The sequence below is a fragment of the Leishmania mexicana genome, chromosome 6, assembly GCF_000234665.1.
Source record: "Leishmania mexicana MHOM/GT/2001/U1103 complete genome, chromosome 6".
Taxonomy (NCBI): Eukaryota; Euglenozoa; class Kinetoplastea; order Trypanosomatida; family Trypanosomatidae; genus Leishmania; species Leishmania mexicana.
Window position 1 is genome coordinate 430160 of NC_018310.1, and position 25447 is coordinate 455606.

At 63.0% G+C, this 25447-nt stretch overlaps 10 protein-coding genes across 10 annotated transcripts; all 10 read left to right on the top strand.

Moving 5' to 3' along the window:
- Positions 1-2247: 2247 nt before the first annotated feature.
- LMXM_06_1120 (conserved hypothetical protein) lies at positions 2248-3069 on the top strand (the record flags this gene model as incomplete). Its single annotated transcript, XM_003872076.1, has 1 exon — positions 2248-3069. One exon carries the CDS (start codon positions 2248-2250, stop codon positions 3067-3069), a length of 822 nt encoding a protein of 273 aa, XP_003872125.1.
- A 761-nt stretch (positions 3070-3830) lies between these two features.
- LMXM_06_1130 (conserved hypothetical protein) lies at positions 3831-4817 on the top strand (the record flags this gene model as incomplete). The annotated part of the gene is made up of 1 exon (XM_003872077.1): positions 3831-4817. The coding sequence occupies one exon, from the start codon at positions 3831-3833 to the stop codon at positions 4815-4817; it is 987 nt and encodes a 328-aa protein (XP_003872126.1).
- Positions 4818-4971: 154 nt separating this feature from the next.
- Positions 4972-7494, top strand: LMXM_06_1140 (conserved hypothetical protein; the record flags this gene model as incomplete). The annotated part of the gene is made up of 1 exon (XM_003872078.1): positions 4972-7494. One exon carries the CDS (start codon positions 4972-4974, stop codon positions 7492-7494), a length of 2523 nt encoding a protein of 840 aa, XP_003872127.1.
- Positions 7495-7930: 436 nt separating this feature from the next.
- Positions 7931-9496, top strand: LMXM_06_1150 (conserved hypothetical protein; the record flags this gene model as incomplete). The annotated part of the gene is made up of 1 exon (XM_003872079.1): positions 7931-9496. One exon carries the CDS (start codon positions 7931-7933, stop codon positions 9494-9496), a length of 1566 nt encoding a protein of 521 aa, XP_003872128.1.
- Positions 9497-10055: 559 nt separating this feature from the next.
- LMXM_06_1160 (conserved hypothetical protein) lies at positions 10056-13352 on the top strand (the record flags this gene model as incomplete). Its single annotated transcript, XM_003872080.1, has 1 exon — positions 10056-13352. One exon carries the CDS (start codon positions 10056-10058, stop codon positions 13350-13352), a length of 3297 nt encoding a protein of 1098 aa, XP_003872129.1.
- A 680-nt stretch (positions 13353-14032) lies between these two features.
- Positions 14033-14440, top strand: LMXM_06_1170 (nuclear transport factor 2 protein(NFT2),putative; the record flags this gene model as incomplete). Its single annotated transcript, XM_003872081.1, has 1 exon — positions 14033-14440. The coding sequence occupies one exon, from the start codon at positions 14033-14035 to the stop codon at positions 14438-14440; it is 408 nt and encodes a 135-aa protein (XP_003872130.1).
- Positions 14441-15624: 1184 nt separating this feature from the next.
- On the top strand, positions 15625-16992 carry LMXM_06_1180 (putative protein kinase; the record flags this gene model as incomplete). The annotated part of the gene is made up of 1 exon (XM_003872082.1): positions 15625-16992. One exon carries the CDS (start codon positions 15625-15627, stop codon positions 16990-16992), a length of 1368 nt encoding a protein of 455 aa, XP_003872131.1.
- Positions 16993-17944: 952 nt separating this feature from the next.
- On the top strand, positions 17945-18388 carry LMXM_06_1190 (conserved hypothetical protein; the record flags this gene model as incomplete). The annotated part of the gene is made up of 1 exon (XM_003872083.1): positions 17945-18388. One exon carries the CDS (start codon positions 17945-17947, stop codon positions 18386-18388), a length of 444 nt encoding a protein of 147 aa, XP_003872132.1.
- Positions 18389-21423: 3035 nt separating this feature from the next.
- LMXM_06_1200 (hypothetical protein, unknown function) lies at positions 21424-22608 on the top strand (the record flags this gene model as incomplete). Its single annotated transcript, XM_003872084.1, has 1 exon — positions 21424-22608. The coding sequence occupies one exon, from the start codon at positions 21424-21426 to the stop codon at positions 22606-22608; it is 1185 nt and encodes a 394-aa protein (XP_003872133.1).
- Positions 22609-23211: 603 nt separating this feature from the next.
- Positions 23212-24969, top strand: LMXM_06_1210 (hypothetical protein, unknown function; the record flags this gene model as incomplete). Its single annotated transcript, XM_003872085.1, has 1 exon — positions 23212-24969. The coding sequence occupies one exon, from the start codon at positions 23212-23214 to the stop codon at positions 24967-24969; it is 1758 nt and encodes a 585-aa protein (XP_003872134.1).
- Between the last annotated feature and the right edge of the window lie 478 nt (positions 24970-25447).

Sequence of the window (25447 nt, forward strand, 5' to 3'; positions counted from 1 at the left end):
GAGAGCGGCTTCCTCTCTCGGTCTGTTGCGGTTTTCTGCTCTGTTTCTGCGGGTGCGCGCGTGTGTGTGTGTATGCGCTGGACACGCCTGCCGGAACACCCACAAGCGACACTCTTCCCCTCTCCCCCGCACCGGAGCGACGCGCGTCCTCATTGCTTCGTTTTTCCTTGCGCGCTGTCGCTGCGTCTGAAGTGTCGTCGATGAGGGCGCCCCGGCAAACTGTCCCTGGCACATCCCTCTCCCGTCCTCCGCTCTTCTCCGTGACGCTGCTGCTGCGGCGGCGGCGCGCGTCGTGGCCACAACCACTGGGCAGGAGGGGGAAGGGGGATAGGGCGGCGAATATTCGTTGATGTTTCCGTTTCTTAGCGGCGGCGGCCGTGTGTCTGTGCCCGTTGCCCGTGTGCGAGTGGCCTCCTCATGTCTCTCTCCGGCTGCTGCAGTCAACGGCGTCGTCGCAGTGATGGTGTCGCGGCGCGTGTATCTGCACTCGACCCGCCCACCCCGCCAAGGGGAAAAGCTGCGGACCGTCTTTTGCCCCTCAGCTGGCCGCCCCGACTCCCCCTCTCCTGTTCCTCTGCACCGATCCCCCCCCGCACGCGCTCTGGCACACCCCTGCGCGCACGCCAAGGCAGCGAGTCTTCATCATCGACATCGTCTCGCGTTTTGCGCATGTGTGCTGGGGGTGTGCGCTGGGGCATGTGTATCCGCGTTGTTCATGGCGCTGCCGCATATTGTTTTCTTCTTCCTGGGCCTTGTCCGCAGGAGGTGCTGATCACGATGCGGATGGACCCCTCGCCAGTGCCTCTGCCACGCCACCTCCCCTCCCCTGCACGCGTGCGCTCCTGAAGAAACTTGCGTGTCCGAGTATGCCGTTGCCGATGCACCCCACCCCGCCCCCTTTTCCGCTCACGCGTGCGTCGTCACAGACGTGCCGAACCCGAAACTCTTTACCGGGGTATTAAATCTCTTGACATCTTCCTGTGTGGTGTGTGCGTACGTGTGGGTGTGTGCTCCAACGACGTGGGAGGCCAGAGCGGTGTGGCGCTACGCATGTCGGCCGTCGGGTCCGGAATGGCGTTGCGTCGGAGTCGCCCGTGACCCCGGACCCGCTTGTGTCCCCCGTATGACAGCCGACGTGTCCGCGTGACTCGAGCCCATCCCACCCCCGGCCTTCACAGTGCCCACTGCTGGTGTGGCGGGGTTTGCGGGCAGAGGTTGTGACAGGGGCCGTGCTCCGATGACTGCGTCGGCGCACTGCTGTGCCGCGTGTGTCTGCGGCCGGGCGTGGAGTGGCGTGGCGTTGAACTCGTGCTCTGTGGCAGAGACATTGGCGCGTGCAAGAAGTCTAACGCTGCACCTCTGTGTTGACGTCCGCGTGCGCTTGTGCATGACAGTGTCTGTTCGGTGGCGGGGCATGTCCGCCGCACACATCCCACATCATCACCACCGCTGCCGGCGGCCGGGGCGGTGTGCGACGCTCCCTCCACAGCACTCGGGCACCCACACACGCGCGCGCGCACGCCACCTCTTCCACCTCGCCCCCGGGACGCACCCGCCTCGGCGATAATGGCGACGCCTGTCTTGCTTTCCTTTCATTCACGGCATGTCTCTCGTGGCCCCACTCCGCTCAGGGCTCCGTCTGCGTGTCGTCCTGCGCACCGATGTGAGCATCAACCGCATGTGTTGCAGTGCAAATGTGTACGCAGACGCCGGCAAGACATCGCCGCGACGCCGTACACGCACCCCGAGCAAGAGGCTGTGCTAGATGCATCATGTGATGAGGAGCGGAATGGGCTTCGGTGATCGCATCGCAAAGGAAGAGACGGACGCCGTCGCAAGTGGTGCGTCCTGCCCCACCCCTGGGGTCTTGCCGTCGTCTCGGGAGCACCACCCGCCGGCGGCCATCGTTACCACAGCTGCCTCACCGGACCTCATATACGCCCTCCCCCCCTTCTCGTATGTCTTTCACAGCATCGGCGTTGGACGCGCATGCGTCATTGCGCTGTCGCCGCCGTTCTCTCACCCTCCTACGCCAGCCCCCTCCCCGTTCATCTCTTGTGCGTCTCCCCGCACTCCGAATACGCTGTGCGCCATCCTCAAGAGCACAACAGGAAACAGCGCGGGAGAGTTGGAGTTCGGCACGCATTCCTGGCCCTCCTCTCCCCAGCCACCCCAGTCTCTCGCCACACACGCACACACCTCTGTCTGCCTGTCTCTGCCATTACGTTCCTTTCACCTTCTCCGCTGATGTCGCGCGTAGTCGTGATGGCACTGGTGCTGTGTTTCGCCATAGAAGCCGTGCCCGCCGTTACCGCCGTGCAGAGCGCTAGCTGCATCTTCCTCAGCTCTCCGCCGTCGTACACGTTCATTGGGGGCGGGTTTCACATGCAGCTCGCGCTTGAGTATCCTCTGCCGGCCAAGGACGTGCGCCTCAGCTTCGACCTCCCCAAGTCTTTCTTCGTTGATGAGGCGGAGGCCGAGCAGCTCTACCGGATGGAGGTGCTCTCTGCAAACGCGATGACGCAGGGAACGGTCGCTGTCGTCGTGGCTGACGTGACGCGCGCCTACACACCGCTGCGCATTGCATCCCGGTATGCTTCCGACATTGAGGCCCCGGTGTTCAAGGTCAACTACACGACGAACCGTGTGGCGCTGAGATTCGAGCAGGTGGGCAGCGATGGCGCGGGCAGCGCGCTTGACGCGTACCTCGCGGAGGACGGTGCGCAGGCGCAGGTCCCGTTTCGAGCGCGCCTCGTTATACCGGTACACTCCCGCTACGAAGTCCTGGACACCACAACGCCCTTCTCACTGTTGCGCTTCATCACTGGTGAGGGTGCCTACGTGCGCCGGTGCTTGACCAGGGTGGACGTGGCCGGCCGTGCAGACCCGCGCTGCTCAACAGGCACGTACAGCGCCAGCGCCGCCGTGGCCACATCAGAGGAGACACCGCATTACAAGCACTGTCTCGACCTGCCCGTTGGTCTGCTGGACGACCTTCCGTACGTGTACCACACACTTATGGGGCTCCTGGTGGCTGGCGCCGCCCTAGTTATCCTCGCTATCCGTTAGCGGAGCTGCCTGTGTCTGCAAGCACAGCCATCGGTGATTGTTGTGCGAGATACGCTATGAGACACGCCCTTCCTCCGCATCCACATTGGTCATTGTGGTACCGCCGCATCGCGTTCCCGCGCCGTCTGCGGTACACCACGCAACCGCCCTCGCTGCACCTTCGACTTTCTCGCTGCACGTGTGCGTGCGCATGTACGCGTGAATGGTCGGCGGTGGCGACACCACGGACGTACACACACACACACACACGCGCGCACGCTCTCTCTCTCGGTACGTCGCTGCTCGCGGCACCACCGCCTCCTCCGCCGCCTCTCACGCTGGCTTGGGCACGATGTCGATGCCCGCGTAAATGGGCGCAGTGTCCCAAGGAGACGTGGCCCCGCGCGCGCCAACGGTCGACGCACACCCTGTCGTCGTGCGTTGCCTTCGTTTTCTCTGGTTGTACTGGCACTTCCTTTTGCGCTGATGGACACCATGTGCGATGACTCCTGCCCCCTCCCCCTCCTACCCGCCGCCCCGCCTTCTAACGCCGACTAACCCTTTTCTCCATGTGCACATTGTGCGTGTGTGTGTGTGCCGCTGAGACGACGGACGCGCGTGTCATCGCCTGTTTCCCTCTCGGCCTCTTCTCTCGTCGTTAAAAAGGGCCACACGACCGCCCTTCCCACAAACGCCTTCACGCACGCGCTCGCCGAGCTGCCGCCACGCAAGCATCCGGCCGTTGCAGGTTGCCCTCGCAGCGCACCGGCTACACGAGCACAATGAACAGCGCACTCACGCCGCACCACGAGGTGCAGCTCCCGCACTCGCCGGCGCTGCTCTATAACAACCTGCAGCCGCATGTAGGGGGCACGTACGTGTCGTACGCGACGGACTCCGCCGTGTACACGGTCCGGGCGTCGACAGGGGCACCGTGCTTCAACCCCCTTCGCTTTCCATGTGGTCAAGTACAACACATCGCCGCCTTGCAAGATGACGCAGAGAACATCATCGTCGTAGTCGTCCTGTCCGCCTGCATGGCCGTCGTTGCCGTGAACGGGCAGCAGACACACGTGCTACCAGAAAACGGCGGCGACACGTCGCTGACCTGCGCAGCTGTGGCGCGTGTGGCGGGAAAGGACGAGATGGTTGTGGCGGTCGGCGCATCAAACGGAATTCCGCTGTGCTGCCGGTACACCCTCAACGGCCACCCGGTGGCGGCCGCGGAGGTCACTACGCCAGTGCAAGCGCACGCGAAGCGCAGCATCACGGCCTTGGATCTTGAAGCCGTGGGAGAGGCGTCGCCTGTCGAGATGGCATCCGGCGACGCCGGCGGCCACGTCGTTCTCTGGGCCGACAACAACCCCACGCTCACGGTCTCACCCGAGAGCGATACCGACGCCGTCACGTGCGTGCGGCTGATCTCTGTCGGCAACGCCGTTGCTGTGGCGTACGGTGGAGGGCAAATCAAGCTCATGCAGCGCAGCAGCGGCGCCGTCACCATCGTCATCCAGGCCCACTCCCGCTGGATCAATGCAATGGTATACAGCGCGGCCCTGCACTGGCTGGCGTCCGCCGCCGAGGACGGGCAGATATCGGTGTGGGATGTCACCTCCGTTGACCCGAAGCGCGTCTGCATCGCGAGTGGTACCGTCACGGATGAGCTGCCCACCGGGCTGGCGTTCCTGAGCAGCATGGGTGACCTTCTTGCTGCGTCGTACGATGTAGTCAAGCTTCGTCGCTTTCCTCTCCCCGGCAAGGGGCGCTAGCGTGAGCCCGCACAGGTAGCCGGCTCGCAGGCGCTTTCAGGATGGCGACGCGGCCGCACTTGTAAAACCGAAAACGAGGCAGCGCAAGGCCAGCGACGAATGAAAGAGGAGAACAAAACACCGCAAGACGCACGCGCGGAGAGCGCAGATATCGATGCGGCGATGTAGCCGTAGCCCGACCGTCGCAGGGTGGTGCGGAGAAGCGCTCTACGCGTTGCGTGCCGGTCACACTGTGCAGCGCGACCGTATCGTGGCCTCGGGGCAACGCACATCTCTAGTATACGTGACGGCAAGGCCGTCCCAATCGACTGTCATGCGCACGTGCAACTCTGGCCTTCTTCTCGACTCCTCCTCTTCTCCTCCGTGCTGCCGCTGTGCTCAGCAGACGACTCATCCCCTGCCGCCTCTCCACCGTGCATCGATGTCGCTGACGGACATAGAGGAGGCCGAGACAGTGGAGCTGCTCTCCGAGGACAGCTGCTCCACTATGTCCGCCTCTTCCCAGGATGTCGGGGCCACCACAGCCGATACGTTCCTGCCGATGACCGCCAACGCAGATGAGGAGCAGCTGCGTCGCTGCATGCTGCACGAGTGTGCCTGTATTCCAGAGCTTGGGCCACAGCCTGCGTGGCTCGAGGAGATCGGCGCCGCCCGCAACGGACCGTCCGCCTCGACGGCGGGGATGCACTGGGATGCCGCACACGGTGACCACCTCATTGTGCCTGTGCGGTGGCGGGTGGCGCTGACTTTGCCTGGCATAGGGAGCACCCCACTTCACACAACCCCGTGGGTGCCGTATGCGGTGCCCCTCGCAAAGATCATCGCTTCCCGGGCAACGGCCGCGGCGGACACAGCGAGCACCATGACAAGCACCACCAGCAGCGGCGGCGGGAGCAGCGCGACACTGCAACCCCTCGGCTCCGTGCAACTGCCCCTAGGACGCTCAGTGTTCCTCCTCGCTGCCCAACTTTCCTCTCCCGTTCCATCCGCGTGGGACAGCGGCGTTGCAGAGGAGCGCCTTGTCAACGTGGCCGCCTCCATCTCACGAGCGCAGTGTACACTGCACCTTCACTACGCGGTAGCGAAGACACCGCAGGGACCATCCTCGCGGCGAACCCGCCCGGTGTGTCGCTCCTTTGACGTGTTTGCGATTTCCCCAACTACGACGCTCCTCGGCGTCGCCTTGCAGCCCCACCAGCGCTACCACATCAAACGGAAGCAAGGCACTGGCAAGTCGACCCACACCTCGGAGGACCAACCGTGCGATGCTGACGGCGTCCTCACTTTGCGAGTGGGACCAAACTGCCACGTGGATGTGGCGTTGGACGGGTTGCCTTTCGAGCCTCACGTCAGCGGCAGTGCCGGCACGCGCCCCTCCATCACGATCAACACATACAATGGCCCCCATGCGCACACCACGCGGAGTGGTCAAACGCAAGACAGCCCTGCAGTGTACCGGACGTCCGCATGTCGGAGTGGCGTTGCACGCGAACAGCCCGCGGCGGTGATGCAGCTGCAGCGTGGCTCGACGACATCTCTCATCACTGGCGACAGCACCGCCGTCTTGGCGACGCTGTCTGACACATCGGACCACGTCGCACTGAGCGAGACCAGTGACCATGATCACGACGGCCTTGCCGTCACCAGGAGCCAGGATGTGGCCGCCGCACCGTCGCAGATGCCCATCGCAGAGTCACGAAAGCGGCGGCGGTCAACTGCGGCTCGAGGACGCGCTGCGGGAGCGGTGGCCCAGCGAGTTGACAACGCGGATGCTATGAAGGGAGGCGATGATGACGAGGCGCACGCCACCGTGTCGCATTCCGGCGCCACGACGCCCAGCGAGATTGTTCTCTTCACGACAGGGATGCGGCTCAGCGACGCGGAGGAGCAGACGCTGAAGGAGCTCGGTGCCCTCGTGAACCCTCACCTGCGCCTGGCACGCTACGCCCGCGTTCTCGTAGCGCAGCGACCGCTCGTGCGCAGTGTGAAGCTGCTCACCGTTCTGCCCTATGTCCAAGATGTGGTGCATCAGAGTTGGCTCGACGTGGTGCTGCGCACCCGCACCCTCGACCCCCCGCTGGAGGGGTTCGCCTACAATGAGCGGAGGATTGCCGGCAGCATCGAGAGCGAGAACAGCTTCGACCTGCGTGAAACAATGCGCAGGGCCCCGACGGAGCGCCAGCGCCTCTTCGCGCAGCAGCGGTTCTGGGTGCACAAGTCCGCAACCCCGCAGGAGCCGCCGATGAACGACCTCAAGACGGTGGTGACGGCCTCGGGCGGCGTCATCACGCGGCGCATTCTCGACGCAGACGTCCTCGTGCTACCCAAGCACAAGCCCACCCTGGTGTGTTGGCGTGGTATTGCGCAGGAGTTCGGCGGAACCGGCCGTGCGTCAGCCTCGTCCGCGTCAGCGACCCCGACGCTCGCACAGCGCAAGCAAGCCGGCGTCCTGTTTGTGGTGCCAGACGACATCTTTAAGTGTGTGCTTCAGCAGCGCCGTCTCAGCGCCTCCTCCATCACTCTTCCACGGCAACTCCTGAGGGAGGCTGCCGCCACAAGAGGCATAACCGGCGCAGCCAGCGCTGGCCGACGCCGCTCTCAGCCAACACGGAAGACACCGTCCGCGTCCAAGACGCAGCGGTCTCCACGTTGTAAACCCTGCAAGCGCTCGCAGTAGGGATCGGGCCCCACAAGGCGGGTACCAGAGCATGCGTGTAGGTATGAGTTACTGCATAGACGCAGCCTGGCAGAGAGAACGTCGCCGGCGCGACAACAACGAGAGCGGTGCGGAGGGTATCGTCTATTCAGACTCGAATCCCCCCTCCCTTCCCCGCCCGCATCCACGGCAACCACGGCCGTGTTGATCTATGGGGTGGTGCGTACGTTGGTGTCATCGACGCGCGTGAAAAGGCGCGGTAAGCGAGAAGCGAGCGACACGCCCGCACACATGACGGTGGGCCTGGCCACTCCAACTGTTGCCCCTCCCCTATCCTTCCCTCGCTCTCCGTTCATTTTGCGATGCCAGCCGCTACGCTGCCGTCCTCTTGCACTTCTTTGGTGGTCTCCGTGGCACACGAGAAAGTGGTGAGGCCACCGCACACAGGTAGACACACATGCCTCTCAGGCAGCCTCCGCTGGCACCTCACGGCGTGCGCCGCGGTCTTTCCGTTGCGCTATGCACCTCTATCATACTCGGATGCACAACGTCCGTGCGCTACGGTTGTTGTATCAACCGCCTGTGCGAAGCGCACGTAGCTCTGTCGGGCACAAACACCAACTTGGCAGTCGCGCCAGCCGTCGGTGGTGCCGCGTCGGGTTCGACATCCACGGCATGCTCCTCACCGCTCTTCTGCTTCCAACTGGAACGGCTTCCACCGCAGCTGCAACGCGAGTTCGACGTCGACGCGAATCAACGCGCTCTCCGCCATTTGTGGCGCCCCACACGCGCGGGCACCGACGCTGATAGCGCCTCAGCAACCCCGTTCAACCTGTCCGTGACGCCATCCAGTGTTCACCCGGTCGTTTGGCGCTGCACCCAATGCCAGTCGCAGTGGTCCGCCCGACCGTCCGACCGCACAAACCCCCAACTCGCAGATGCGCACCGATGCCCGCGTTGCTACGGCGGCCAACGTTTGCCCTCTGGCTCGCCCGACACCCCCGCCGCGCCAGATGCTGGAGCACAGCCGGGACCGTCCTCTCGGCCGTCCACCGCTGCCACCGGCGTCGGCCTCTTGTGTGATGCCTATCCTTTACTCGCTGCGCAGTGGGACCCCCTGCGCAACCAACTCCTGCAGAACCAGGTGCTGCAGTCTGTGACGGAGGTGCACACGGCCTCCGCCTCCAAGGTATGGTGGCGCTGCCCGCTTTGTTCGTCTCCATGGCTGGAATCTGTATCAAGTCGGGTGGCGCGATACGCTCTCGCCATGCAGTGTCACGCTGCGCACTCGAAGCCAAGTCCTCCACGCACGGGCACCACTCCTGGCAACGACCCTGACAGCCCTGCTGGCGAGCTCGTGCTTCTCTGCCCGTCGTGTGAGCGTCGCGGCGCGAGTTCCAGTAGCGTCATGAACGCCGCCAGCACGCGACGCTGGCTCGCTGATGACGCCCTGCTCCTCGGCGAAGCGCTCCTGCGTCCACATCAAGACCCGCAGCGAATCTCACTGACCAGCGAAACGACGCTCCAGTGGCGGTGCCGCCGCTGCCAGTTTGAGTACGCCGCCACAGTAGCGAACCGGTACCTTCGTCATGAGCGGTGCCCGCAATGCTCTGGGCGGACGAAGTGCATGCACAACCTGCTGGTAGTACAGCGGCCGGATGTGGTGAGGGAGGTGAGCAAGCACATCTCACGTACGCGGCTGCGCTACATCACCATCCACGACGACGTCGAGCTTCCCTTTGTGTGTCGCACCTGTTATGCGCTGTACCGCATGACAGCGCGTGCCCGCTGCGCCGTGCCGCGTGGTGTACCGGCGTGCTCTAAGTGCTTCCTGACGAGCTCACAAGTACTCAGCGAGGCCCAGTATCAGCACCAGCACGGAGGCGCCAAGGCGCTCTCAGCCCGCGCACGGCGACGGGTGCGGCAGAGGGCGCGGCAACTCAGCCGCAGTCACCGTCATCGGGAGCGGCTCGCTGCAACGGTGAATGAGCTCAGCCACCACGACAGTGCCTTGAAGGACTGAAGGCACGGACACGTCCGTCTCTCTGGGTCTCTGTCTTCACGTAACACGTAGTGGGTGACGATACAGCGGAGATTGCCCTAGAGCTCACTGCCGTTGTGATGGATGTAAGCGGGAGGGCGGAGGGCGCATCGCCAACCACGTCCGACCTCCACACCGGAAAACGAGGACAAGACACCCCTCTCCTCTCCTCTGTGTGTGTGTGTGTGTGTGTGTGTGTGTGTCTGCCTCTTGTAATGTCTCCGACACCATGATGATGCATGCCTGGCGAAGAGCGGCAGGCAAGAACGTCATACCCGCCCACCTCTGTCTTGCAGCCGCGACATCTTCGCCGCCTCCATCTGCACGTGCCCCACTCCTCTCCCGACCTCTTCCTCTTCCTCCTGCCAACCCTTCCTCGCCCCACCTTCGGCGCGCCCACCCCCCACCCCTCCACTCGGATTAGGGCGGAGGCCCACATCAGTCAGCGCCGTCTTCGCCTTCGCACTCCCTTTGTGCCGGGGCCCGTTTCCTTTGCCTCTGTCTCGCTCCTACATTCCACCGACTCCCGCCTGCCATCACCATGGATGTCGATGTGGCCTACGCCGAGTCCGTGCCGCGCTACGTCGATCTTGCGCTGTTTCTCTGCGGTGAGGCACTGCGGCTCATCAAGGGTGAGCTCCGTCAGCACGCAGCGGCGGCGGCACCACTCTACGCATGGCACCTTCACAAGGTGTGCTTCCTGCACGCTCTGCCGAACGATGGAGACGCCTGCGACGACGGTGCCGCGGCGGATGACGACGCCAACCCAGCAGAAGCAGCAGCAGCGGTGCGATCACGGTGCACGGGTCCCTCGAGTGCCGCCCCGTCACTCGGCCAAATAGATGAAGAGACCACCTGGGGCGTCGCACCAGCGCTGTCGGCTCAGAGCTCGAAGGAGGTCAGCTTTCGACGCGCCTATGCCCAGCTGCGCCGCCCGTGCGGCGTCGACTCATGGATTGGGGCGAAGGAGAAGCTAGATCCACATGGTGCCCCAACAGCGGCCGACGCCCCTACCAGAGAAGACGCCAGTACAAGCCAAGTGGCAGGGCAGGTTCACCCACGCTCCCCAGGCGAGGGGGAGTATTGGTGCGGCATAGCCCAAATCACGCAGCCGTTGCACCGCCCCAGCGCGACGCCTACCGACGTGGGGTTTGCCCTGCTGTGCGACTTTCTTCGAACAGCAGCGCAAGCAGGAGGAGCGCCGCTTATGCAGCGCCTCGCCGCCGTCCTGTGCCGTCTTGTGACTCAGCCGAAGGAAAGCCGATGTCTGGCGGATGCGCACCTTTCGCGTACGCGGGAGCCGCCGTCATCGCCGACGATCACCGTCGCGCAGCTCTCGGACCTCTTCGACGAGGACCTCTTCGACGACGAGCTCAGCGCCGAGGCCGGCAACGCTACGCGCAGCTTCCACATATGGGTGAACTACGAGTGGGCCAGCACGTCGTTTGCACGACAGACACAATTGGCAGCTGCCGTGACGAAGTGGCTGGCCGCACTTCGCCGCTGCCGCGATGGGTCGCCGCCGGGGTGGCTGCCAGCGCCGAAAAAACAGCGCTCCGCCGCATCGACGCTGCCTCCCCCGCTTGCGTCGGCGGTTCCGATGAACGTGCGGCGGATGCAAGCGTCACTCGAGGGCATCTTTGAAGGTCACGCAAGCACGCGTGCAATGCTGATGGAGCTGTCGTTGACGCAGCGCACACCGCACCTCACCGACAATGCGCTTGTCAAGTTACTCGCTCTTCAAGGACCACCGGCGTTAGCGGTGATGGCGCGATCTGAGCTCAGCAATCGCGGCACTCAGCCCATCCTCATGTGCATCACCAGCGGCATGCTTCTGTACGCACAGTACTACCTCTCCTTTCGCTCTCTGGCCGTCGCACGGCAGTGCGCGCGCGTGGCACTGCAGGTCGCTCAGGAAGTGCAGTCCAATGCCATTCTTGCCCTGGCCCACTACACCGCACACGTGGTGGCGATGCATCAAGGCAGACCTGCCGACGCCGCGAACAGTATTTCGATTGCCCTCCAGCTGACCTTGCCTAGTGGGTCAGGCCGTCGCAGTGGACAGAGGGGCGGCCCCGCTGACGAGTCGCTCTCATCGCTGGCCCCGACGCTGTCGGGCATGGACGTCCAAATGGCTAGCCTCGCCTTCGCCGGGGCAGCACAGCTGCTCCTGTTCTTCCCCGGTGCGGTGGGCCCGGCGCTGCGCTCTATCCTTTCGACCGGACGGCGCAGCGACGGCGGCGGCATCGGTGATGGTGGTGCGGAGGCGCAGCACACGCGAGGGGCCGAAGACGGTCGTTCGGAGGAGCCGAGCGACCTCGTCGCGAAGCAGAGCGGCGCGGTGACGGTGCAAACCGTTGCGCAGTCGATTCGCCACGCGCTGCTGCGCGCTCACGTGGCGCTGCTGCAAGCGCCGCCGGTGGAGGGACGATGGATAGGTGTAGTGGCAAGTCTGCAGCGAGAGACGCTGCTGCTCATCGGGGCCATGTACGGCATGGTATCGTCGCCACTGGTCATCACGACGGCGTCGCTCCGCCAAATTCTAGAGGAGGTGAAGGAAGAGACCTCGACAGCATCGCCGGTGTACAGCCACTACCCGAGTCGCACGCTGCTGTGGGAGGTGCTGCGGCACGCCGCGCACCACGCCTTGGCCCTGCAAGAAGGTTGCCTCGCACCTGTGAAGTGTGATGTAAACGGCGCTGGCAATGGCGCTGCTGCGAGCGACGCGCTTCATTGCCTGCACTCGGCCCTGACAGCCGTTTTCGATCACTATGGCGCCTCAGCATCCGCCGCGGCCAACGAAAGCGTTTTCTTCTCGTCCGTGGTCCGCTACTGCGCTGCGTGCCGGCTTGACGCGGACGGCTACGTTTCCGCCGCGTACGATGTGTGGTCGAGGCTGGCAAGGGCACTAAATCCCAGCGCCGGTACTGGTGACATGGACGGGGGGCAAGACCGGCCGCGTCGCGCGGACGAAACGCCCTCCGACGCCGACGCATCAGAGAACCTCTCCGGCTTTCTAAAGGACGCGGACGCGGCACACTTTTGGCCGCCGGACCATCTGCTCCTGTACACCTTGGTGCAGCGCCGGCGTGCGCAGGCGGCAGTGTTCCTTGACCACATCGCGGTGCCGCACAGACTGCAGGAGGAGCTGCTTACCATATCCTCGCGGTACTCCTTTTCCTTTGGTGTTCTCACCGCGCAGATCATGCAGGCGCAGGTGCACCAACAGCATGGCCGCCTCAGCGCCTCGCTGAGTGTGGCGCGCCATGTGGAGAGAGCGGCGACACGCATCGGATACCCGAGCCTATGTGAGGCGGCACGCGCACTCCAAGTGACGGCCTACGCCAACAGTGGCTGCTGGAGAGAGGCGCAGCGCACACTGGCGCGTTGCCGCCCCACCACCGCATCCCAGCGCATCTTTGTCCTGCTGCAACAGTACGCGGCGCATCTGGAGCTGCTGCTGCTCCGCAAGGCAGGGCCAACAGGAAAGGTGGAGTGCCTGACACGCAGTTGGGTTGCTCTGCTCAGGCGGGAGGGTCTCGTGACGGCGCAGACTGTGCACGACGATGGTGACTTGCGCGTCTGCGCCACCTCTTTCGGGATATCTGCTGTCGATGAATTGTGCCTGTACAGCTCTCTGCAGCGAGCCTGTGCACTGCTTGGGCATCGCACCAACGCCATCGAAAAGCGAACGGCAAACTGCCTGGAGACGCTCAGCGCACGACAGCAGTGCCCTACGCCTGATGTGTGCATTCTTGGGAGCTGCGAGGAGATTTGCCGAAGCGACCTTTACAGCGGCCGCCCATGCGATGTGAGGGAAGAGATGTTGCAGAGGTAGGCGGTGGCGTCGCCGTTGCTAAGCGATCCTGCCTTTTCCTCCGCTGTGGCGCTCGTGCCGGCGAATATGTGCGTGTTGTCGAAGGTGACGTGTGCTCCTGTGCCATGGAGCTTCGCTGCTGCACACATGCACACTTCCGTTGACGCGGGTATGTCAGAGAGAAGACAAGAGGAAAGATATTACGTCAGCGAGAGGGCGTGCGTCCGTAGCGGTGTGCAGCGCACGGCCTCTTCCCCATGCTCGCGCGTTTCTCTGTGCGGCCTCCCTCGCAGGAGATTTGGTGTGACGCGGCAAACCTATAACACATGTTGGCGCCTACTCGTGCACATGCTTCAGCCACCGCCGCCGTTGCCTCCCTCCCTCCCGGACATCCAAGCGATGGCACCCTCTCTCTTACCTTCTTATGAATCTCTCCTCGTCATGTGGTGAAAGGCTGGCATGTTGCGCAGAGCCCGCCGCGGGTCTCTTGAGCGGCATCAACTTCATCCCCTCCCCACTTCGTCGTTGTTCCTTTACTTGTCTGCATCTCCGTCTTCCCTGCGTGTGTGCGGCCGCGTGCACACGGACCAACAGCCTTGTCGACCCCCTCGCCCCTACCCCGCCCCTCACCCCTCTACACCCCGCACCTGCAGCCGTGTACACGCAGACGCGCACCTGAACGCGACCACCAACCACATATAATGGAGCAGGGTGCCTTTAACGATGTCGCCAAGAAGGCGCTAGAGTTCCGCAACCGGTACTACAAGATGCTTGACGATTCGCAGGACCGCCTGAACGTGGCAGGTCTTTACGCCCCCGATGTGCCCATGGTGTGCGAGTGGAACGGGCACCCGCTCTCCACGGTGGATGACGTGCGCAACTACATCAGTGCTCTGCCGAAGACGTCGCACCAGGTCGACATGGTGGACGCGCAGCCGCTGCCCGACAACCAAGACGGCGATTCCTTTCTACTCACTGTCCACGGCATCGTCACATACAACGACGAGCACCGCCGAGAGTTTTACCAGCGCATGGTCATCCGTCGCTTCGAGCAGCGCTACTACATTCTGAACGACTACTACCGCTGGCTGAGCGAGCGCTCGCAGTGAGCAGTGAAGCGGGAGAGGGGGGCGAGGAGCAGCGGAGCACGCTGCTCCGTGGTTCGTCAGCTCGAGTTGTTTGGTCCGTCTTTCACAGTTTGGCCCTTGTTGCCCACCCACCCACCCACACACACACACACACGCGCGCGCTCTCTCTGGGTGTCTGGGTGTGCGTGGGACTTTTTAAACGAAGTAAGTGAGCTGGGGATGCCCGCATGTCGCCTGCGTGTGCGCGTGAGTGTGCGAGCGTGGCTTCTGTGAGGTGTGATCGGACGGGTGTGCAGCCTTCCCCGTCGACCACCTCCTCCCGGTGTCGGTGCCCTTCGCCTCTTACATGTACGCCCGGCTTTCCTTCTCTCCCTCGCACACCTTCCCTCGCTTTCGTCGCCGATCGTGCTTGGCATTACGACCAAACAAATCACCGCTGCTGTGCGCGGGGAGGGGGGGACGGGTGCTGTGGTAGCGGCAAGGAGAGGGAGGGGGAGGGGGTCGTTCGCCGCCGTCCTTGGCGCTGACGGCGGACTGGCTAGATGTCTTGGTGGTGATCTGTGCCCACATGCGCCGTGTGGCCGCTCGTCTTGTCTCTCTCCCTCCGTCGTCGTCGGTTGCATTTTTTTCGGTTTTCTCGTAACGCCACACACGTCATCGCCGCACTTGATCCGTACATCACATGCGGTGCACAGCCACTGAGCATGAGTGCATGGGCACATGTCTGCATCCCGGGATCTGGATGTCTGCATGGCCCCCCCTCCACCCCACCCCCTCGAGGCCGCAATGCGCCGACCCCCGCTCACTTCTGTCAGCTTCCACCACCACGGCCATCACCCTTCGAACCGAAACCCGCTGCTGCATGGGGGGAGGTCTCTCTCTTCCACTCATCCTTTCGTCACTCGCTTGCTGCTAACTTTTTTTCCCCCGCCGCATTCCGCGCGCCATCGCTATTCTCCCGTTCGCGTGTTGTTACGGGGTGGGTGAGGGGGCGACGCCAGTGCCTCGTTGATCCTTACACGCCCCATTGCACAGACGTCCGCATCGCCTCCCTCCGCACGCGCTGCGCACATCTACATATAACCGAAAGACTGTACTACGCACGTGGTCTGGCGTGGCGCCGTCACGCCTCACCCGCGCCCGCTCCTTCCTGAAAAAGCCTCGATGCGTTGGGACTCACGCGCGCATCGAGGACGTGTGCCAGCATGAGCCAGAATCCCGCTGCGCAGGCCGGTGACAGGGTGCCGAACATGTTGAACGCGCGCCGTGGCGAGACGTCCGACGACTACGCGCGACACAAGGCGGCCGCCAGCCGAGCGTTCCTGGAGAACCACTACCAAAGCCTGCTCGCGAACACACGCAACGGCGTCGGCCGCGCGGTCGGCCCGCGGCAGAAGGAGCCGTCCTTCTCCGACTTCCATCTTTTCAAGTGCATCGGCCGCGGCGCCTTTGGTGAGGTGTTTGTGTGCAAGTACAAGAGTGACAAGACCGACACCCTCTACGCCCTCAAGCGGCTGCGCAAGTCGGACATGATCACGAAGAAGCAAGTCATCCACGTCCGCTCGGAAAAGGACGTCCTGGCGGAGGCGGCGGCGTCGAATCCGTGGGTAGTGCACTTGTACCGCAGCTTCCAGGACGCTCTTTACCTCTACATGGTGATGGAGTACATGCCAGGTGGTGACATGATTTCATGGTTGTGCGACAAGGGCATCTTTGACGTGGAGAGCACGCGCTTTTACATTGCCGAGCTCTGCGCTGCCGTGGCGAGCGTGCACGACATGGGTTTTGTGCACCGCGACATCAAGCCGGACAACATTCTCTTTGGGGAATCGGGACACATCAAGCTGAGCGACTTCGGTCTCTCCAAGCGCTTCGTGGAGAAGCGCGGCAACCTGCTCGACTACGGCGGCCCGCCTTCCTCGTCGAACAGCGCCGAGGCATCGACGGATGAGCAGAACGCCTACGCGTCAAGGACAGACGCGCCGCCAGGGTCGCTCTCTGGAGACGCCCCTGCCACCGGCATCGCACACGACCGTGCTCGCGAGATGTTCCAGTCCATCGTGGGCAGCCCCGGCTACATCGCGCCGGAGATCCTGCTGCGCAAGCCGTACGGTGTCGGCTGTGACTGGTGGTCGGTCGGCGTCATCATGTACGAGATGCTGTACGGCATCCCGCCCTTCTTCTCGCAGAACCCCAACTCAACGTGCCACAAGATCAAAAACTGGCGGGAGCACCTCGTCTTCCCTCCGCAACGCCACATTCCTGATGACGCGGTGGACTTCATGAAGCGCCTGATCTGCGAGCCGGAGAAGCGCATGACGTACGACGAGATATGCCATCACGACTTCCTCAAGCCGATGGACATGAACGGGCTGCTCAAGCTGCAGGCGCCGTATGTACCGGCCCTCTCCAACCGCCTGGACACCAAGTACTTCCCTGAGATCAAGGAGCCGAGCGCGCCGATGCAGCTGAGCGAGGAGCAGAAAGTGCGCGAGGTGGACCCCCGCGGCGTCATGTTTGCCGACTTCCGCTTCAACTACAGCGGCGACCAAGCCGGCCCAGCAAGCGCGTAAGCGGCTGAGAAAAGGAAGAGGTGCATACGTGTACATGTGTCATATATATGTATGTATATATGTGCATGTATATATATATATATATATATACACGTGTGTGTGTGCGTGCTCTGTACTCTCCCGTATTTATTTTTCTGCCTCGAACGCTTCTACGTACTTTTCTGTGCTTTCATTGGTTTTCCTCATTTGCGCACGCACGCACGCGCCTTCTGTGATATCGCCCCGGTCACTGTGGGCGCTACTCTCGCGGTCGCTCCTTTCGTGTGTTTCGCGCACCCCACCCCCGCCACAAACACCCCTCTTCGACTACCTATGCAGTGGTGGGGACGAGGGGGGGGGGCGCAACACGAACGCGAGTGGCCCAGGACCACTTCTGGTTCTGTTGTCATCAATGTCGTCGTGCTGTCGTGTGCGTATGCTACGTTGTGCTTGACCCCCTCTGCGTCGTTCCCTCACTACGCGCCCATTTCTTTGCGTCGTTTCCATTTCGCGTCGGCGTCTCGCGTGAACGGCGCGTCGTGCTCCGTGGCGCTATCCGTGTGCGGGTGTCGCTGCCCTCGCACCCGCTGCACACGCACGTGTAGACGTGTGAGCCCCTCTTCCCCTCATGAGGGGGGGGCGACAATTCGCGCTCGTTGTATGTGGGCACCTCCAGTAGTGCTATCAGTGGAATTCAACGTGATTTGGGAAGGTGCGTCAAATGCCGACCTCCCCCCTCCCCCGTCCATCCATCTGCACTTTCCCAACTCGTGCTCTACCTCGTCCCCTGGCGACTTCCTTCCATGTCTGCATAACGGAGCACGTGTGCGCCCCGCTCCCGCAACCACGTGTACACGGCGCACACCCGAATCCGTCGTTTCGCGCCACTTCACCACCACGGCCACAGAGGCAAGATTGCGCATCTGTGTTTCCTCTGCCAGACACGCAAGCACCAGTGTGTCCCCCCCCCCTGATGCGTCGCACACAGCACGCCAAGATCACTGCTGTCACGCTGCTGGCGGTAGCGCTGCTGCTGTTGCTGGGAGGAACCGCACACACTGCCTCCGCGGCCGAGGCGTCGCGGGTGGTGGAGCTGACTCGTGACACGTTCGACGCGTACGTTGGCGGGCCTGACAAGTATACGTTTGTTCTGTACTGCGTTAAGTGGTCTCGTCAGTGCAAGACGGTGATTCAGCTGTGGCATCGCTTGTCGATCACTCAGTCGCAGAAGGAGCTGCGGGATGTCTTCACCGCCGCGTACGTGGACGGCGATAAGTACCCGGATTTGGTCAAGCGGATGAATGTGAAGGGGTTTCCGACGATGCTGTTCTACACCCCCCTGCACATGGAGGGGCTCGAGTACAACGGGCCTCGCGAGTCGTACCTTCTGGATAGCTTTGTGTTTCAGTTCTCGTAGAGCCGGCGCGTGTATCCGTGCACGCATGCGTGGGCGCGTACCTTGAGGGATTCGTGGCCGGACTATCCCTATCGTGCCTCAGCACACTACGCGGGCGCATCCACACGCACATGACGCGCGTGTGGCGAAGGTAGTCTGCTGACGCGTCAGATATCGATCATTGTCTGCGCGCGAGCCGAGATCTATGTACAGAGAAGGAATGCGCCGTAAAGATACTGATTAGCTCGAGAGCGTGCTAGTGTCCGGGCACGACTGCTGTGCGCCTAGTGCACACGTTGGTGTGGTGTATGCATCGCGGCCTTGCTGGCGCGACAGCGCGAGTCATCTCTATCTCTCCCCTCTTCCCCCCCCCCCCGCCTTGACTCGTGTGAGCTGCCGCAGCTTGGGCGCTACGCATGAAATCTCCGCTTCACTTTCCACTCCGCCCCTCCTCCTCCTCCAACTTATTTTCCATGCGCGTCCCGCTGGTCCGCTCCCCACGCACGCACGCTCGCACGCACTTGCATGCAGAACGACAAACAGCGCCTGGCGGGAAGTGCTTCCACACTGCATCACGAGGCATCGCGTGACTCGCTTTCACTTCACACCCTCCACCGGCGCACACAGCCACGCAACTTGTGAACCGTCTCCCCCACTCCCCTACCGTTCTTCTATTATGCCCCAAAGCCTTCACTCCACCGGTGCATGCAGCGGCGCTGGAGACGGCATGATCGCAATGATCTCAGACAGATGCAAGCAGCGCCCCATTATCTGCTGCGCAGCTCCGACAGTCAGCGTGGAGGTGGCAAAGCTTGACAAGCCGCACATCACAGACGAACCCCGGTCGAGGTCTACCGAGTGCATGAACTACCACATCCTCTCCCGCATGGAGGATGACTTGCGGCGCTCCGCGATGCGACAGGAAAATCCTGAGTCGGCGATTCCCGACCGCGGTTACAAGCACGACCAGGAAGTCTTCCTTGTTGTCGAGGCGTATCGCGCGATGAAGTCCAGATAGAGCGGCTGCACCGTCGTCGATAACCGCCACCCCGTGTCCACCGGCAAAGGCTTATTGTCGACCATTACGGCAAACTGCACCCTCTCCTGTCGCGGCCGTGTAAGCAACACCCCATCACGCACGTGGCACCGGTAGCGCTGCGAACACGCCTAAAATAGCGCACTGCTCGACGGCACCGGCCAGCCGCTGTAAGGGGGAACGTACGTCGCGCGTGTCCAACCTCGGCGGCCAGGCTTAAGTGGTCGAGTCTTGCGCACCAGTCGCAGCCGCCCCATCCGGCCGATGGTCGGCTGGGGTCGATCGAGCCAGCGTACAAGACACCGACGTGGAAGCAGGCGGAGGACTACCGCTCCGATGCCACTGCCGGAAGCACTCACAAACTCACGAAGCAACTCTTCCGGGCGCTTCCCGACCTAGAGGTGGGGGACGGGACGACCGATAGCCACGGACTCCGAGCGCGAGCGACGCCTCCAATCAACGGACGTGCTGGCCGGACGCCAGAAGTCCGCAGCTCTTTGAGTGCAACAATAGAGAGGAGGGAGACGAAAGGACGGAGAAGTCCGTTGCCCGTCTGTCCATGTCATGTGTAGGGGCCTACCGTCTGCGACGGATGAGTAATGTCCCCCACCCCCACCCCTCCCTGTCGCATGCCTCAACCGCGACCACCTCTTCTATGCCTTGTCTTCACGTCTTTCCCGCTGCATGGCCGTTGACGCAGTACATCCTTGGCGTCCCACGCATGCCGTGGCTCGCCTCGGTATTTCTTACCCTGCTACTCTTTCCTGCTGGACACCACCGAATGTGTGTGCCCGCATCTGTCTCTGTCTACGTCCTCTGACGCGGCAGCGCCCGTCTCCCTCTCTCGTGTTGTTGTTCGTCTAACTCCGTCCCTAAGTGGTTTTCCCGTTTTATTATTCCAATATAACAGCGCCACGCCTCCACCCTCTCCCCCACGTGCAGGACCACTCTGTTCATGTAAGCATGTGAGCGGGGGACGGGAGGAGGCGGGTGTGTAGAGGTGTTCCGTGGCCCAGTAACCCTTCATGCCCTTACCCCACCCCCGCTTTGCCTTCTTCACCTTCTCTTCTCCGCATCCGCCGCTTCCCAACAGGAATACGCGCGTGTGCAATGTGCACAGGCCCCGCGCGGCTGCAGCATCCAGCATGCTTGCCATAGTGCGGGCTCACAGCGAGGTGTTTCCCTTCCGTCTTCGCTATCTGTTTCGGTCCTGTCCGCGTGTGCGGCATCTCTGCCGCGCCGGTGTGATGTCACACGCGGACACGCGGACGCATTCTTCTGTGATCAGATTTCTTTACTCGCCTTATATTTCTCTTCGCCAGTTGTCTTCCCTATCTCTTCCTGTCACTGCCACCCTGGGCGCGTGTGCCACCTTTTTTTTTCGGAAGTTCCTCGTCAGTGTGTATGGGCGCTGCATGTGTGCGCTGAGCCTCCTCCCTCCCCCCTCTTGCCTCGCATTAGCCTCCTGGAACACCTCGTCGAGAAGCGGCGTGTGCGTGTGCGTGGGAGGGCGGGGAGGGTGGGAAGGGGCCGTTGTGTTTCTTCAGAGGAGGGCATCTATCGCACGCGCACGCCTCCGCGTCGGCCTCTGCCTCCGTTTCCTTCCCTCTACGCCGTTGCACCCCCACGGTGTACTCGCCTGTGCCATGCTGGAGCTCCTGTGTCAACGCAACGAAATTGCGCGCCATCGTTTCCCCTGCCCACTCTCTCTCTCGTTGCTTTCCCTTCGCAGACTCGCGTCTTCCCGATCCGCATCAGTTGTGAAAAGCAGTGGACCCGACTGTCCGCTGCCGCGCCGTGCATACACTTGGGTAACGTCGACACAGACAACAGTACAGGCGCCAGACGCGTCTAGCAACCCTTGTTGCGCTTCTCTTTCTCTGTCTCTCACACCCACACACCCCGTCACTGCCTACATAGATCAACCATCTCCCATAGACCAAACACCAGCCGCCGCAGCAACCACGGCCCTACCTGCCCAACGGCGCTTGGCTGGCGACATACAGCTGTGCTGCCGGCCATGTTTGCCTATCCTTACGTCGACCCTGATGATCCGAACGCGCAGGCGGAGTGCACCCCTCCGCGCCCGGCAGGCGGCGCTGCCCGCATTCTCATCCCAGACAGCGACAACGATGACAGCTTGGGTCTGCCGATCTCGGGGGAGTCTTCACCCAGTGCACGCGCACCGGCGGTACGCACCTTCTCGAAGCGGGCGGCGCGCTGCGCAGCAGCCTTACTGCAGCGTCACGACGCCGCCCCCTCCGTTGTGCACAAGCACAAGTGTCTGCAGCAGATTGGCCGTCTCGGCGGCGCCTACGGCTCTCTCGCTCACGGTCAGCCCTTCACGATTTGGATGCGCTATCAACACCTCAACGCCCGCGTGATCCGCGAAACCGAAGCATTCTTTGGTGGACACATGGCAGACCACCTTGCCCACCCGCACGTTACACCCAAGAACGGGGTTCTGACAGCGGCGCCGAAGGCGGCCTTTGGCTGTAATCCTCAGCGTCGCTCGCCTGAGGCTACACTCGGCTGCCGAACTCCACTTCCCTCTAGCCCATCCCCAGCCCATGCTGCACACGCCATGCTGAACAGCTGCGGTGCCGTCGACGTGCATGCGTTTCCACCGCAGACGGGCTACAGTCTCTCCAGAGGGGAGCAGTGCGCCATTTCGCTGCTGCTCATGGACGACACCGCGGATGCAAATTGCACGTCGAGCCCACTGCCGACATTCACCGCACATCACACGTCAGATGACGGCAGTCGGCGCATGGGTCTGAGCGAGTCCCTGTGCGATAGATTATCTCACGAGAGTTGCCTCGCCGACACTAGCGCAGCGATGCCGTTCTGGATGTACGACGAAGGCGCAGATTCTGTCCGATGCTCTCCAACCCCGGCAGCGCACCACGGTGACAGTCCGAGCGCGGCGCGGCGACACCGTAAGCGCGGCCGCGGCGACACCATTGGGACTGAGCCGCAGCACCCCAAGGGGCGACGAGGAGAGATGTGCACGGCAAGGGCACTCGTCTTCGATGAGCTCAGCCGGTCATCGTCCTCACAACAAACGACACCTCGTGAGGAGAGCACCACAGCTCGCCGCGACAAACTGGTGCCCCCCTCGCTGTCCGCCACCGTCATAGAACTTCAGAATCAACGGGTGCAGTGGGACCTGCTCCGTCGGCAGTCCCTCTTCAGTCCGTTTTGAGCGTATTTTGTGTGCGTGAGGGGGGGGGGCCGGCGGAGGAGCGGAGACCGACGGCGATGTGCCATCATCGGACGAAGAGTCGTGGGAACGTGTGCAAAGGCACGGCGTCGCATTACCACGCAAGCGCTCCCTCCACTACCGCTGCGCGCTGGTCCTCGCCGCTCCTCAGTACTTTTCCTTGCCTTCACTCGCTTCAGCATGCTCGCGAGCCACCCACCTCCTCCCGCCCACCACTGTCGCAAAGACGCTTGCCCGTGGACACATGCAGACAGAGACGCCACCGTAACCGCGCGCATACATCTGCGCATGCGCGGCGTACCATCCTTTTCACAAAGATGTCCCCACCCCTTGTGTGTGTGGAGGGGGAGGCTGCCAGTGCACGCGCACACAAGAGACTGCGCGACGCCCTTACTGCACACGCGCCCCCGCCTCGCTCGCGCACAGCTCGGCTGCCCCCACCCTCCACACAGACATGCACACATGCACACGTGCCCTTCACGTTTCACTCGTTACTCCGCCCCCTACCCCATCATTAGTACCACACCCGCACTCCGAAGCCCACAGCACACGTCGCGAAACACACGGGGCACCGCCACGGCCACGATGCTGGTCTCGGAGAGGGCACAGCCGCTGCGGCTTTTCAACTGTTTACTTCTACGTGCTCACCAAGACAACGATGAGACGTCCACCCTGCACACGAACTCAGCCTCCACCTCACCCACCCCCGACACCATCGCAGCCGCAACAGCACTCGGTGCAACGCGTCTGTATTTCACTGAAGGCGGGCCATCAGCCAACCTAACGGCGCTGCAGTGCTACCTCAGAGTTGAAGAGGCGCGCAGCACATGCCCGCTGCTGCGCGTGTTGCAACTAGCGCCGCAGGCGCCAACAGGCAACATGCAGCCGCTCGTATACGTTGAGCAGGATACGCAGAGTGCCGTGTCGCTATCCAGCGAGGTGCAGGGGCGCAGCGAGGCCGTCCTGACGACCTGCTCCGAGGTCTGCACGCAGGAGACGATGCCGTCACGGTGGTATCATGCGCCCGTCAAGGCAGCCTTGTGCGTCTTCCAGGAGCTCATGCGTGCACCCACTACGTACGCGGCCAGCGAGCCGGCCTTCTGGGCGTTTCTGGAAAGCGTTGTGCGATACCACGCGCGTGACTTCCACCGCGGCGCTGTCCAGGTGGAGCTGCAGTGCGTTTTCGTGCCATCGTTTGAGGAGAAGCAGAACACGGCGCACAGCGTAGACGTCTTCGGTGACTACGTCGACGAGGAGGAGCAGGCGCAGAGACGCGGCCCCGCAGCCGGCAAGGGCAGGACGGCAATGAAGGTGTGCGTGAAGACCACCGAGGCCTTCGAGCACGTCATGGCGTATCTGAAGACACAGTGCCCGCTCCTCGAGGCCGACTTCGGGTCGTCTCACTTGGTGGTGTACGCCAAGTGGTCGTCGCGGTTGTCCGCTGCACGCGACTCGAGTCACTCGCAGCCACCAGCTGCCGACGCCACCGGTGCAGTGGAGCAGACCGCATGCTTCGTTTGGCTGCAAGATGACGCGGTGGGCGGGGGGCGGGACGGTGTCTATGCGGATGCCGCGCTTGAGGCCCTCCTAGACGAGCTCACCCTCGCCGCCGCGTCGATCAGCACGCCATCGAGGGCGGCCGCTGTTCTGCAGGAGGAAGGCGTCAGCGCCTTCTTCGAGGCGTGCTGCCTCACACACACGCTGAAGAGAGTGATACGCAAACACTTTCAGGCGGTTGTGCTGCGGCAGCGGCCGCTGTTCCACTGGGTTATCTCGCTTCCCCCGTACTCCCGACTGAACATGTCCACCACGGGAGCTGCCGTCACTGCGATGCGCTTCAGTAACAGCGCTGCGGTGTCGCGGGCGGTATGGAGCGCGACCGAGATGCTTGTCCACTGGCAGCAACTGTCCAACTCTGTGCACGCACTAGCGAAGGAGGCGCTGAAGCGGAGTTTTGGTCGAGCGAACCGGCCGTCTCGGCAGATTGTTTCTGCCCCGCCGCGGGTGCCGCGCCAGCGCCGCGCCATCCAGCAAAGTGCCCTCTACGGCGACACCTTCGCTGGTGACTCTGCCCTTGACCGCCAGCGCGGCAAGGTCAACGTCTCTCAACTGTACGGCGCTGACGAGGGGCACGGCGCGTCCATCAGCCTCGGCTGCACTCAGCGGGGGCCGGTCCTGGCGGCATCTGGGTTATTCCACAGCCTACGGGGCATCGAGGCGGACTCTTTTAACAACACATCGGTGCTTGATGCTGAGGATGTGTTTGGTAGCTACCCAAAGCTCACAACGCGTGTTGTCAAACGACTCACCCAGAGCCTGACGGGTGTCCACACCGCTCAGTGACGTTGCGAGATGTGCTCGCGAGTGCGCCGCCTCAGCGCGCATGCTTGCGTGTGTGTGTGTGTGTGCACGTATCACTGCTCGCCCCCTCGCTCTGTTTGCTGGAAGTGCTTCACTCCTTTTCAGCCCGCTGTCTCGTCATCGAGCCCCACACACGCACACGCCATGATGATGTGGCGGAGACACGCCTCTCCCTGCGCGGTATCTCGGCGTTCAGCGCCTGCGACGCGGGGAGGCCAGAGCGGTGTGGCGCTACGCATGTCGGCCGTCGGGTCCGGAATGGCGTTGCGTCGGAGTCGCCCGTGACCGCGGACCCGCTTGTGTCCCCCGTATGACAGGCGACGTGTCCGCGTGACTCGAGCCCATCCCACCCCCGGCCTTCACAGTGCCCACTGCTGGTGTGGCGGGGGTTGCGGGCAGAGGTTGTGACAGGGGCCGTGCTCCGATGACTGCGTCGGCGCACTGCTGTGCCGCGTGTGTC